This window comes from Astyanax mexicanus, chromosome 14 (assembly GCF_023375975.1).
Source record: "Astyanax mexicanus isolate ESR-SI-001 chromosome 14, AstMex3_surface, whole genome shotgun sequence".
In the NCBI taxonomy this organism is placed as follows: Eukaryota; Metazoa; Chordata; class Actinopteri; order Characiformes; family Acestrorhamphidae; genus Astyanax; species Astyanax mexicanus.
The window spans coordinates 4235999-4250917 of record NC_064421.1 but is presented as its reverse complement, the minus strand read 5'-3'; the positions used below and the strand labels follow the sequence as shown (position 1 = coordinate 4250917).

The 14919-nt window shown below is 37.7% G+C and overlaps 1 protein-coding gene across 1 annotated transcript in view; it reads right to left on the bottom strand.

Annotated features, from left to right (window-relative positions):
• The window catches only part of clmna (calmin a), a 63647-nt gene that overhangs the window by 6955 nt on the left and 41773 nt on the right, over positions 1 to 14919 (bottom strand). Inside the window, exons 3-11 of the mRNA XM_022673286.2 lie at positions 14705 to 14800; positions 13245 to 13328; positions 11848 to 11940; positions 10501 to 10694; positions 8866 to 9059; positions 6295 to 6377; positions 5803 to 6178; positions 2247 to 4195; positions 92 to 318 (exon numbers count right to left, since the gene is read on the bottom strand). Of these exons, the coding sequence (XP_022529007.2) occupies positions 92 to 318; positions 2247 to 4195; positions 5803 to 6178; positions 6295 to 6377; positions 8866 to 9059; positions 10501 to 10694; positions 11848 to 11940; positions 13245 to 13328; positions 14705 to 14800 (3296 nt within the window). The remainder of the gene's footprint in view (positions 1 to 91; positions 319 to 2246; positions 4196 to 5802; positions 6179 to 6294; positions 6378 to 8865; positions 9060 to 10500; positions 10695 to 11847; positions 11941 to 13244; positions 13329 to 14704; positions 14801 to 14919) is intronic.

Sequence of the window (14919 nt, the reverse complement as noted above, 5' to 3'; positions counted from 1 at the left end):
ATTTGCAGCGAGTTCTGCAGGCTACATGTGTGAGGTCACGTCCTGCAGAGCGGCCGTGTGCTCCAGCAGAGCTGTAATAATAGAGCCGTACCTCAGCGGCTCCATGTTTTCCCTGGCAGCAGCAGCAGTAGTAGCGGTGGTGGTAGTGGTAGTAGTAGTAGCCGTAGCGTCAGTGCCGGCTGGCAGCTCCTCGTCGCTGCTAATGAGCTCGCAGTGATCTGCGTGCAGGTCCGAATCGGCCGCGCCCCATTCCCCCGGGTGCCGGGACCACAGCTCGAACGGACTCTGCTCTGGAGACTCCACAGACCCCTCTCCAGCCTGCAGATTTACAGAGAACATGTGCCATTCAGAACATTATATACAACAGGGGTGTACCATATCGTATATATCACTATTACTACAGACCTTCCAACATGTACATATTTGGCATAACGTAGATAGATAGAGATAGATAGATAAATACTTTATTGATCCCCGAGGGGAAATTCTAGACATCCAGCAGCAGGTATAATACACAAAGTTACAAATAAAATATATAAAATATAAAGATAAAGATTTATATAAATACAATCAAATAGAAAATAGAATGTTCAATGTAAAAATAAAAATACAGTCTTTAGTGTGTGTGTAATGTAGAATGGAGGTAGTGCAGTTGAACACATATACACCAGTTGATGTGCATAAAGTGAGGATAACTGATGTCAGCCATACAGGAAGTGCAGATACACAGTTATATAATGATTTAAATTCAGCAGTGCAAAAGATAAGTAAACAGTAGATGAATGAACTAGTGAATGAACTACTAGTGCAAAATAGGGTAGAACTATAAAAATAGTGTTATAGGCATCAGCAAGTCTGAGGGTGTGTCCATGGTGTGGCCGGAGTTACCAGAGTGAAAAAGTGTCACAGAGTCTTTATTTTTATTTTTCTCACTTTAAGGCACAATGGATTATAAGGTGAACCATCAGTAAATGTCTAATTTCTGGTCTATTTTTATATATAGGGCGCATCAGATAAGGTGCATTTAATGCAACACTAGTAACTTGTAGTAGAAACAGGGGTGTCACTAAGTTAAAGCTAAGCTGTAAAGCTAAGCTAAGTAAAGTAACCTCTAACTGTAATTCTTTAAAAAAACAAAACAAAAAAAAACATTTCAGACAAGTTAAACGAGCGCTGGATGTTAAACTACACAGATTTCTCTCCTGAAAACTGTTTATTTACAGTGAGCTTAGATTTACAGATTTCCACTAAACCTGGAGCATTAGCATAGCGGTTAGCTTATAGTGCGCAAAAAAAAAAAAGCTACGCATTTTGACCCTTCAAGTGCACTAGAAGGGTCAAAATGAGTAGCGTTTTTTTTTTTTTTTTTGTGCACTATAAGCTAACCGCTATGCTAATTGACAATTGGATTTCACCACTGACTAGACTGCTTTGGGCCAATCAGAGCACTTGGTTTTCACGCTTGTTTTTTTTGTGAGTGTTTTTGCAGCCATTCGCGGTGACGCAATATCACACTGGCCATTTAGCAAACACAAATCCAGCAAACTATCTGCTACTATTTAAAAGCAGACTATTTTGTATTTTTAAATTTACTCTGAAGCTTTAAGTGAAGGCCAATCACAATTTGTTTACATAACCTCAATACGTCTTGATGTTTACTGATTTCCCATTATTATGATTGTGCTGGTTTGCTAGCTTGTGCATCACTTTAAATGGTGCGGTCCATTTACAAATTAAAAAAAATAATAAGTTTTATGTGTCGTGTTTAAGTGTTTAAGTGAGAATCGCTCATATATTTGAAGATTTTTTTTCTTAATATTGCCCAACCATAGTATACAGCTCTGGAAAAAATAAATTCAGTTTCTGAATCAGTTTCTCTGATTTTGTTATTTCTAGGTATATGTTTGAGTAAAAGTGACATTTTTATTCTATAGAGTAAAAATTAATCCTGGTTTTTAATCACAGTTTAATGCATCTTGGCATCATGTTCTCCTCCACCAGTCTTACACACTGCTTTTTGGATAACTTTATGCTGCTTTACTCCTGGTGCAAAAATCAAAGAAACTCATAATTTTTAGGTGATCTCTAATTTTATCCAGTCATCTGTAAATCTGCAATTGGTAAAGCCTTGTTGATTGGTCAGAATGACCTTTACAGGCTCTAAATTTATTCTGTCACTTTATATAAGAAACTAAAGTGTCTAATACTAAATGGTCAATACTCGTCAGCGTAACGTTACCACTTACCTTTTCGAGAATGGCTCGCTCTCCGTCGCAGCCGGCGTGGGAAGACTGTGAGGGAGCAGGCTGTAGAGGCGTCACACTGAGCGACAGGCGGAGCTCTGTAGGGAACCTCTCTGCTCGCTCTGAAGTATCTATAGTGTTCTCCATCTCTTCCCAGGAGGCTTGCCCTTGGCTGCATCTATCGGACGACTGCTCTACAGTGGCCTGATCCCAGTCTGGCTGTGAGGCGGGGCTGCTCGGTGTTGGTGGAGTGAAGGGGTGTTCAATTTCTTCACTGAAAGTAGGATCAGAATTAGGCTCATTCAAGACTTCGTTGGCGTTGGATAGGAAAACATCGTTTGGAGGGATTTCTGAATTTTGGACGTCACTTTCACTTCTGAGCTCTACTGACGCATAATCAAGGGCGGGGGGATTATGATTACGATTACTGTGTGTTTCTGGATCCTGTACACTTTCGGTTTCAATCAGATGATCGTTCAACTTGATCTTAAGATCCTCTTTCACTTCCTTTTCCACTTCCTCTTCCTTTACAGCTTCTACCAACTTACTCTGCTGATCCTCCTCCATCTTGGTCTCAAGCTCCTGCTGGTTGCAAGAAAGTAATTCTTCTTCCGTCACATTCTCTATCTCACTTGGTAGATCCTCCAACTTACTGTTATCATCAATAGTGGCGTCTTCATGCATACTTGTACGGGTCTCGCTTGGTTCACACTCAAGACAATTCGTGATTTCCTCTTTAGGAGGACTCAAATCACCTTGATTTGCCTCCAGACGTTTTTCTCCCAGCTTTTCCTCACTTTCTCTCGACTCCAGTGAAGAAGTGCAGTTCCTTTCTTCTTCTTCAACTTTTGCAACTTCAATAAAGTTCGTTTCAGACAGATTGTTGGAAGCCTGTGGCTTGGCATCTCTCAAATCCTTCATTTCAGGCTCTTCACACATGCCTGATTCCTGGCTGCCAGAAGCTTTCTTTTTATTCTTCTCTTTTTCTTCTTCTTCCTCGCTCTGGATCTCTGCCTCGGCTCCAGACGGCCTTCTTGGCTGTTCGGAAATCTCAGTACAGACCAGATCTGGATTTGTTTTATCCTCTTCTGGCTTGACGGCAGGCTCTTCTTGATGCAACACCTGATCAGCTTCTTGAGTCTCCCTGAGATGTGAAAGTTCCTCTCGACACATTTTAATGTCCTCACTTTGGAAAACATCTGGCAAATCTTCCTCCTTAGCCTCTTTGTCATGAGGTATTCCTTCAGGAAACTCCATTTCGGCTTCGTCTTCACTTCCTGAAATGGAAACCCTCTCGTACTTGACGATAGGACACTCTGGGTCATCTTCGAGAAAGTCCAATGGATTCGGATTCGCTTCAAGAGGAGTTTCCTGCAAATCTTTACTAATTGAAGACTCCAGACTCTCTTCGCAAAGTTCAGACTGGCTCTCCATAACAGAAATCAGTTCATCGATATCAGTAATGAGCGAAGTTTTGCTGATATCATCCAGCTCTGATATAGATAAAGAAGTGTCCTTAGCATTAACAGGATAATACCCAGAGTCGGCATCCCCGTATGAAGGGTGGTCTTGATCGGCTGGTTTGACGACGTCTGGACTCTTCACAGGGCTGTTTTCTGATTGCTGAGAGTTTGGATCATTTACAGTATCTTCACCAAGCTCAACGTCAGCAGATCCGTCCTCTTTAAGGTCCAAAATGTACCGATAAGCATCCTCCTCCTCGGACAGCAGTGCAGATTTGGCCTGTAAACTGTCTATGGAGCTGAGAGAGAAGTTCCCCTCGTCTATGAACAAGTCTCCGTCTGCTTGGTCTTTAGAGGCGCGTTCTGATAACAGTGGAGACCCCTGATCCGAGGTCAGATCTCCGGCGGACGTGGAATACCTCAGGTCGCTCAGAGAACCGTTGCTGCAGGACTGCTGGAGCTGAGGGGCCGTCTCACTGGGCATCTCACCTAGAGAGGTATAGTAACTTAATAAGTGAATACTGGTAAAGCGGTATCTTATTATTAGGCTAATAGAACAGATTCATTCTGACTGATGAATAACATACATTTACTCCTTTACTCCTGTACTTTAAGCTGCTGGAGCTAATTTGTCAAAATGATGTCATATTAAAAATATACATTTGAAAAAAGGAATGTTTTCAAAAATTTCTCACTCAGTAAGAAATATAATTTATGGCTTTTGGCATACCATATTTTCGCACTATAAGGCACACTTAAAATTCTTTCATTTACACAAAAATTGTCAGTGCGCCTTATAATCCAGTGCACCACTCTGCTAAAGTACAGCGTTATATCTCCAGCACAGAGACTGAAGCAGTATTAGCATTAGCAGCATTAGCTGCTAACCAGCATTAGCTGCTAGCTCTTTTGCCATATAAAGGTAAGTATTATGGGCTATGGGAGCAACCAATGTCATAGGTTTGATTTAAGAGAGCACATATGTTCAAATATTAGGGATGGGACAAAATATCGATATCATGATATACAGCCCTGGAAAAAAAATTAAGAGACCACTTCAGTTTCTGAATCAGTTTCTCTGATTTTACTATTTATAGGTTTATGTTTGAGTAAAATGAACATTGTTGTTTTATTCTATAAACTACAGACAACATTTCTCCCAAATTCCAAATAAAAATATTCTCATTTAGAGCATTTATTTACAGAAAATGAGAAATGGCTGAAATAACCAAAAAGATGCAGAGCTTTCAGACCTCAAATAATGCAAAGAAAACAAGTTCATATTCATAAAGTTTTAAGAAATTCAAGCAGTTCAGTTTGGTGGTTTGATGGTTTGTGATCATCCATCTTCCTCTTGATTATATTCCAGAGGTTTTCAATTTGGTAAAATCAAAGAAACTCATCATTTTCAAGTGGTTTCTTATTTTTTTCCAGAGCTGTATATTGAGATATGTTTAAACCTCTCTTTGTATCTAGCAGAATTTCTGAAAATCACTTCATGCACACAAGAACACAACACCCTAAAATAACTGCACGAGCATGCCAGCCCAGCAGGGCACTAACACCTCACAAACTCATCTCAAACACACTCTCTAAACCCAATCTGTACTAGTTTTTATTTTTTATACATTGCTGTGGCAAAACTTCTGTCTCACACCCACACGATCAGATAGAGTTAAAGTGTGTATTAGTTGAGCTAACCAAGTTAAGTAAAGCTAAGCTAAGTAAACAAAACTGTAATAAAAAATATACTTTATTTTAGTGTCAAACGAGCATCTAAAGCTGGAGCATTAGCAGCTAACCGCTCCAGCAGTGGTTAGCAGCAGGCTACAGGCTGATAATACTCACCTCTGAACTGAAAAATATTGGTTAGCAGCTAATGCTAATGCTACTCTAGTCTCTGTGCTGGAGAACTAAACTGAAACTCCTGTATAACTCTGTACTTCAGCTTTAAGTGGCTTTACTGCTCCTCAATACCTGACTGATAGAATTTATAAATAAGATGCACTGGATTACAGAGTGCATTGATGATTTTTGGGAAAATTAAACTTTTTAGTGCACTTTATAGTGCAAAAAATATGGTTAATCAGTCTTACCCCACGAGTCCGGGGAATCCATGGCGGAGTCGATTAGAGAAGCCTGAGGAGAGGTGGAGGCGGACGCCGTGTCTCTGTTCAGGCCTAGGGGGCGACACTGAGGCTGGTTCTCAGCAGTAACAGATCTGGAGGTCTCCACTGAGGACTCCTCGCTGGTCCAGGGCCTGTCCTCGGGGGTCTGTGGCTGGGCAGGAGCCTGGCTCTGGGCGTGCTCTTCAGTCACTGAGGAGATGAAGATCTTGGGTGGAGGCTGAACCCAGTCCCTCTTCACCACGTACGACTTTTCCCTCTTCCTCTGAACGCCGTTCCTCACCGGCGGCTCGTTCATCCTCGCGCTGACCTTACTCCTCTCCAGGAACTCAGAGGAAGACTCGTCCTGCAGGAAACGCCAATCAAACAGGACGTAAATCACACCTCGCCGTGAACACGTGACTCTATATTTAACTGATAATATAATCTATAATTCACTCAGTGACATTTACAGCATCTCACCTCCTCGATTCCTGGAAAGTGCTCCAGAAACTGGGACACGTAGGTCATTATGGACTGTTCATCCGGAGGATTGAGAGTAACGTCTGGAGGAGATACATGTCATTTAATATACATCATTTCTCATACAATAAAAAGCTTGTTTCCTACACATTAGTCATTAGTTGCAGCCCTAAAATATATATTTACATATATATACATATATAGCTCTGGAAAAATACCACTTCAGTTTTTGAATGAGTTTCTCTGATTTTGCTATATGTTTGAGTAAAATGAACATTGTTTTTAAGAGTTCAGAAATCAATATTTGGGGGAATAACCCTGTTTATTAATCACAGTTTTCATGCATCTTGGCATCATGTTCTCCTCCTCCACCAGTCTTACACACTGCTTTTGGATAACTTTATGCTGCTTTACTCCTGGTGCAAAAATTCAAGCAGTTCAGTTTGGTGGTTTGATGGTTTGTGATCATCCATCTTCCTCTTGATTATATTCCAGAGGTTTTCAATTTGGTAAAATCAAAGAAACTCATCATTTTTTAGTGGTCTCTTTATTTTTTTCCAGAGCTGCATATATACATATAAAATTTTGTTTTATGTCTAATTGCATTTGTAAGTGGAAAAAATCAAAAACCCAGATTATAAATAGTTAGGCAATAAAACATTATTTTGACAATAAAAGAAATTAAACTTTATTACTAATTTAATTAATCCTTTATAATTTTTTCATGTTTTAGTCTTGTTAAGCCCTATCCGTACGGGATTAGTTTCTTAGGAGGGGGTCTTGTTTGTAAAATATTTCACACTTCTACTCAGTGATAAAACTCCTGCATCTGGACTGCACTTGAAAAAACAGGAGGACCAGTGAGTTTTTTTTTTAGGATTTCTCGGTCACATGACATCACGTTCAGTAGCTCCTCCATTTCCACTCGCTGTTGTGTTTTTAACGTGAATCTCTGTGGAAACGTGCGCCCAAAGTGTAATTACGGTGCGCGGCAGTGGACAAACTGCTATTTTATTAAACACGAGGAGACGAAACTGTGCGTCCGGACGGGACTAAAATTACCGGAGGAGCATGAAAAAGAGTTAAGAGAAAAACACGAACATGGTCGTTCCGGACAGGAATAAAATCACAGAGAATAAAAACTCACATAAAAGACAAAATTACACCAGAACCCCCTGAGAAACTAATCCTGTTCAGACAGGGCTTTTAACACAGTACACAGATATATATGCTCTAAGTACAGTACAGATAATCTGATTAGACATAATGTAAAATGACCATAATAACTCCATGATAAAAGTTACTATGTTAAGTTTTTGAAAACGGATTTATAGAAATATAGACAGGGCTCTCAAGTTTTGAGTGTGATCACTGTTTTTTATCTGTCCAACGGGGGAGGGGGGGCGGGGGTTGGGCACGCAGGTTTTGTATCTGTATCTAACGGAGGGGTGGGTGCGCGCAGGTGAGAGCGTGTGAACTCGCTGAAATGCGTGTGTCAGTGTGACTTGAGAACACTGACTATAGATCACAGTGAGGTGGATTAAAAATCTTAAACTTATAATTGACTACACCTGTTGCTTTCCATTGAATTAAAAAAACATCTTTCTCTCAGATAAAGTAAACACAAGCGTGTTTCTGACTAAAATAAAAGCTTTTCAGGAGAGATATAAGTTATGTGTAAATATTTATAAGACAATACCCACATCACTTATCTAACCAGCCTGTACTGATTTCTGCCCCCCAATAATGCTTTCAATAACCTCTTGTAACCCCTGGGAGCCAGGGGTTACACTCTAATAGCCTTTAATAGTCTTCAGTAGCCTTTAAAAGACTTACCTGGCGGCCGTGGTGTCCACTAAACTCCGTAGTTATAAACATCCTGAGGTTAGCAGCGCGCTAACTGACCTGTTTATAATGTAATCCGAGCAGTGACTCCGTGTCGGCTGTTCTAACCTGCTGCTGTTAGCTGCTTGGGCTGAAAGATGAACTGTAGTGAGCTGTATTATCCGGTTAGTGGGGTTAAAACCTTTATTTGTTTACAGAAACAGTAAAAACGGACTGGCTGAGCCCTGTAGCCCGTGGCTGGGCTGTACTGAAGTAGTGACTGAGTGAAGAGAGCGGAGCTTGTGCTGCTGCTGCTAGTGGTTGGATGAAGAACTGCAGCTTCATGTAATGAGCAGTTTCACCAGCCATCCACACACAGCTCTGATAAACTGCTTGTTTTAATAGTGCACACTGTTGCTACCAAAAAAAGTCACTAGATGGCATTACCATATATATCTTAATAAATAATAATAATAATAATATTTATAATATTTATAATAATAATAATAATAAATATATTATTTAAATTTTATGAGGCATAAAATAATAACAAGAAAAAAAAACAAGAAAATCGAGAATCGAATCGAATCGTGACCCTCAAATCGAAAATGAAATCGAATCGAGGATTTAGAGAATCGTGACACCCCTAATATATATATATATATATATATATATATATATATATATATATATATATATATATATATATATATATATATATATATATATATATATTGACTATGTTACCTTCTGGCTCTAGGAGGCGTGGGATGCCCAAGCTGTAATGAGCCGTCCTGAAGGCGTCCTCGATGTTCTCTCTGGAGGATCGAACAAAAGCTCTCCTCATGTCCACCAGACTCGGGTCAATGGATTTGATGACGGCAAGAAAGGCCAAACCACTCGACCAGCTTTTACCAAAATCCTGCACCGCCACTCCATATCTACAAAAACACAGATATACTTTACTACTGTATAAACACAACATCCTGCAGATCTAAACAACACAGGATTTAATTATTTAAAGTTCAAAAATACCAAATGACGGTTACTACTAACAACTAAAACCAGTAACACTGCCCATATCTACATGGCCTTAGTAATATGAGGCAGATAGCATCTTTAAGGTGTCAGTCTGTATTATTTTGTTTCTAAACTGAAATAAGAAACATTTCTGAGTGGAGAAGAATATGGATAAAATACTGTTTAATGTAGGGCTGCAGCTATCGATTATTTTAGTAATCGAGTACTCTACAAAAAAATCAATAGATAAAACATACTTGTTTGCTTAAAGAGTAATTAAAAAAATACACAAGAAAAAAAAACAAGACATTTCACTAAATAATGAATGACCAATTTATTTATTTTATTTTTAGATAAGTTATATTTTTAAATTCACAACATACATTTCAAAAAACTGCAAACACAAATAGAAATAAATAAAGGAATAGTAATAATTTAATAATTAGTACTTTAATAAATTAAGTTAAATTATTTCCAACAAGAATTTCTTGTAAGTATTAAAATTATAGGGAATTAATCAATAAAAAAGGCATAAACATTTGCATTATGTTGTGCATCTTAGCTTCTAAACAGCAGTTGGTGACGTCTATTTGTTTATAAACTCCTCAGCGCTGTGTTCACTTACATAAAGCCTGTATTAAGTCCTGTATTATATTAACCTTCTCTCGGCTCCACCGCTAACGTGTCCTCAGTCAAGTCAGTGCAGCATTAAAGCGTGATGTTGTGGGAGGCAAGAGTGAATACACGCTGTCCAGCCTAAAAAGCTCCATTATTATTATTATTGCTCTTTTTCCTTGTAAGTTGTCGCTCTATTTCCACGCCGCTTTTAAAATACCGTCTTCTCAACTAAAACCTCTACCACCTCCTACTTCTTCCTGTACGCGGGTGCCGTCACACTGAGTGCGTTGTCACATTAAAAACGTGAATTACCGCGCGCTGAGTTTTTTATTAAATAAACGATTACTCGAGGCACTGAAAATTACTCAATCAATTTTTTTAATCAAGTTACTCGAATTACTCGAGTAATCGTTTCACCCCTAGTTAAATGGTACCAGTGTGCTGAAACCACCATCCCTGATAAACCTAATATATTCATTCATTCTTACGTCACACGTACAGCCTCTAAAAGAGGATCCGGCTCAGTTTTACTGAACGCGAGCGGCTGGTGGAGCAGTGGAGACTTCAGAAGGAGAAACTCAGAGCTCAGTAGATCATTCACTCATAGTAAAACCAAAGAAACAAAGGAGTGAAGTTTCTGACTGAGCTCCCTCTCTCTCTATCTATCTCTCTCTCTCCCTTTGACTGAACATAACCTGGAGTAATTATACTGAAAAATACAGTATAATCCTCAGAATCTCTTACTTCCTGGTGCGTCTCTGGACCCAGTGTAGGAGGGTCTTTATGGCTTTTCCGTGATCTCTGGCAGCAATGGAGGGTCTCCGCTCGTCTGAAGGAGTGCTGGAGTGAGACGTGTCCGAGTCTGAGCTGGTGGGGATGGACGACAGGCTGGAGGAGGACGAGAACTGGTTCTTTATGTTACCTGTGAGCTCTTTAATCTGAAAAACACACAGATATCAGAATCAGAACCACCACTTTCGGATCAGGCATGTTAGAAAACACAAGGAAATTATCTTCAGTTACCCGCCCCTGAATCACTGTTTTATTCTGTAGTATTAGCTTTTAGCAATTAGCATACCTGTAATTAACTGTTTCATATAAAATGTTACATTAGAATAAACATATATAAACATAAAGCCAGTGGTCAGTGAGTGTGTCTACCTGTAATTAACTCTATATAACATTAGAATACTAAACCCAAATAAACATTAATAAATTCACTGATCAATGAGAGTGTCTACCTGTACTTAACCTTATATAACAAAAACAGTCAGTGATCAGTGAGTGTCTACCTGTAATTAACCTTATATAACATTAGAATACTAAACCCAAATAAACAATAATAAAGTCAGTGGTCAGTGAGAGTGTCTACCTGTAATTAACTCTATATAATATTAGAATAAACCCAAATAAACAATAATAAAGTCAGTGTTCAGTGAGAGTGTCTACCTGTTATTAACTCTATATAACAAAAACAGTCAGTGATCAGTGAGTGTCTACCTGTAATTAACTCCATATAACATACTAAATACTAACCCAAATAAATATAAATAAAGTCAGTGTACAGTGAGAGTGTCTACATGTAATTACCTGTATATAACATTAAAATTAACCCAAGTAAACAATAATAAAGTCAATGAGAGTGTCTACATGTAATTACCTGTATATAACATTAAAATTAACCCAAGTAAACAATAATAAAGTCAATGAGAGTGTCTACCTGTAATTAACTAAAACCAAGCATTTTATATGAAGACTCTCATTGACCTCTGACTTTGTGTTGGGTTTATTCTAATGTTATATAATGTTATATAGAGTTAATTACAGATAGACACTCTCACTGACCACTGATGTATGATTATTTGTAATAAAGAATAATAGAAATGTATAATTGGCCACACTTTCAGACAATCCAGGAGCATTTTAACCTTTAAAAACGTGAGAATATAAAAGGAGTATTAGTTTAGAGACAATAATAAAGAAAGAGAGAGACATCAGGGAAAGACGAGCAGCCGGACGGGAGAACAGGTCGGGGGAGTAAATACAGGAAGTGTCTGACGAGATCAGAGATCCACACTGTGATATCTTTACCTGGAAGAACAGGATGATATTCCAGATAAGACCCAGAACAATGGAGGAATTGCCGTCAGCGATGTCTGCAGCGTCGATGCTCACCAGCTTTACCTACAATACACACACACACCAGGATATGGTAACAGTATTGACTAATCATACAATTATCATTCAGTATACAGACATCTCTCATTTTACTGACCATGATATTACCCATTATATCGTTCCTAGCAAGGAAAATCCATTAACATGAATTCAGTACTTTATGCTTAACCCAAAAGAGCTGACGGTGAAGTTCCTTTTAGCTCCCTGTCCTCTGAGAGCAGCACTACAAGACAAGTGTAAGTCTGAGTTTGTTCATTTGACCTAATTTACAGAACGTAGGAGTGCTGGTATGGAGGACAAAAAATGACATAAGTATAAATAAAAAATGCACATATAAATGAATAAATAAATAAATACATGCATAAATAATTGCAAAAATAAATTATATTAAATATGTATACTTTTATTGATGTATTTTTACATTTATTTATTATATTTCATCATTTATTTATTTATTAATATATTTATTTCTGCATTTGTATGTTAATTAGGTAGGCAGTCCTATCCTCACTCTAAAGCAGGATTGGTCAACTGATAAATCAGACAGAAGTAACCCGTTTCTAACTACTTCTAACTACAGCACTGTAGCTCCGCACATAACATAATTATTTAAAGGGACAATTTATTGCCTAAATACAAATAGTTATTTATAATTATCTTAAAATAAGTATCTATCTTTCTAATATGGTGCTCCTGTCTCTCCCACACTCAGCTCTACCTGTGATCTTCAGTCTACAGACTCTGATACCACACACTGACATCACACCAATTCACAATCACATGACACAGCACCTCCAGTAATACTCAATCACCTGAGTATTGAATTCACCTGTTCACAGCACTATTTATACACACACACCCTTGCTGAGTATTCACTCTACAAAGTGTTATTCCAATCTCTGTGTTCACCTACTTGTTACAACCTTGTTTCTGTTTATTTGACTCTTATTTGATTTTTGCATTAACTTCATTGCTGCCTTCTGATTTCTGTTTACTGGTATTATCTGTGCTCGTTTGGCTACCCCTTGTCCTCTGGCTTTATTTAATAAAAGCTATAATTCCCATCTGCACATGTCTCATCCATGACAGATAATCACAATTATTTAAGGGACAATGTACTGTCTAAACAAAAATGATTATGTATAATGGTCTTAAAATAATAATATTGATGATCACAATTATTTGTACAACATTTTGTTGTCAAAAACATTATAGTTTATAGGGAAAATGTATTGTCTAAACAAAAGCAGCAATCATGTTCTGAGCTGAAGTTTTCAGAATGAGGTTTATTTACTTGTTTACACACTTACGTTTCTTTCCTCCAGAAAGGTCAGAACCTTGGCGATGTTATTGAGTCTGAAGATGCGATGAGCGGACGGCTTGAACGCGTGCAGCTGAAAGGTCACAGAAAATAAACAGGTATTATTTTCAGTGTAAGAGAAGAACGGAATAATCTAAAGTCTGAAAAGGTCTGCTGACCTGTAACTTTAATTTGATTCTTTTCGTATTTACTGTTTTACATATCGTCACTGCGTAATGAAAAAAAAAACATACCATATTTTTCACACTATTATTCTTGAATTTTCCCATTACTTTTCAGTGCATCTTATAATCTGGTGCACCTTATGTATGGTATATCAGTTTATTAGCCTGTAGCCTGCTGCTAACCGCAGCTAGCACTGCTGGAGCAGCATTAGCATTAGAGACTAAGCACTAGCTATTTTAGCGTTCAGAGGTGAGTATTATCGGCCTGTAGCCTGCTGCTAATTCTGGCTAGCACTGCTGGAAGAGTATTAACATTAGCCTAGTGATTAGTTGCTAATGCTCCAACCTTAGTGCTGGAGAAATTTGAAAAAAGTGCTTTACTCACCCAAATAAACAGTTTTTTTAATTAAGAATGACAGTTTTGTTTACTTAGATTAGCTTTTATTTACCAACCCCCCCCACGGAGAAACTGTCTCCGTTCACTGTGTCAACATTTCCTAATGAATAGACCAATAGAAATTCTCTAAAATCACTTGAAATAATAATAATGTAATAATATGTATTTATATAGCACCTTTCATACATAAAAATGCAGCTCAAAGTGCTTCACAATAAAATTAAATAAAACAGAAAAATGCAAAACAATCAGTAATCAAACTATTAAAAAGTAAATAGTAAAGGTTTAATGAAAATATTAAATAAATAAATATAAATTAAATATAAAATATTACAAAAAATACAGATAAAAAACACATAAGAATAAAAATAAGAACAACAAAGTCAATCAAAGAACATCAAAAATTAACCAAATATTTAAATATAAACAAAGAACAGAACAGAAGCTAATAGACAGCTAAGCTATTAAAGAAGGCTTTTAGCTGTTTTTAAAGGCTAGTAACACTTGATGCCTGAATAATATTAATGTTAAAGTGTCTCAGATTCTCTAGAACTTGACTGTTCACTCGCTGCCTTATATATATATATATATATATATATATATATATATATATATATATATATATATATATATATCCACCTCTTAACAGCAGCCACTGGAACCAGATCATCAGTCTGATGCCAAAAGGTTCATGTTTATCCTACAGGGACTAAAGGAGTGTCCACAAACATTTAGAGACATAGTGTATGTAATACGCTCACTAGCTATTAATATATTTATTTATGATATGAACATATTTAGCCACACTGTTCTTCACTACAAACTATGCAGTAAATCCTGTATTATATTAAAGTAATAAAGTAATAGAGTTTTATAGGTTTGACTCACCAGCCTGCATCCTGACAGCTCCTCCAGCAGAGCCATTAAAATCCTCCCATCCTGGATGTCCCTGAACAGATCCTTCACCTCCATCGGAGGATTACACTGCAGACCACAGGGGGATAAAATAAAAGAAGAATTAGACCCTCTATATTTACTCAAATCACTTTAAACTTATTACAATGTTAGAGTAAGCGGTAGCTGGTCTTTTTGGTTTTAATAGT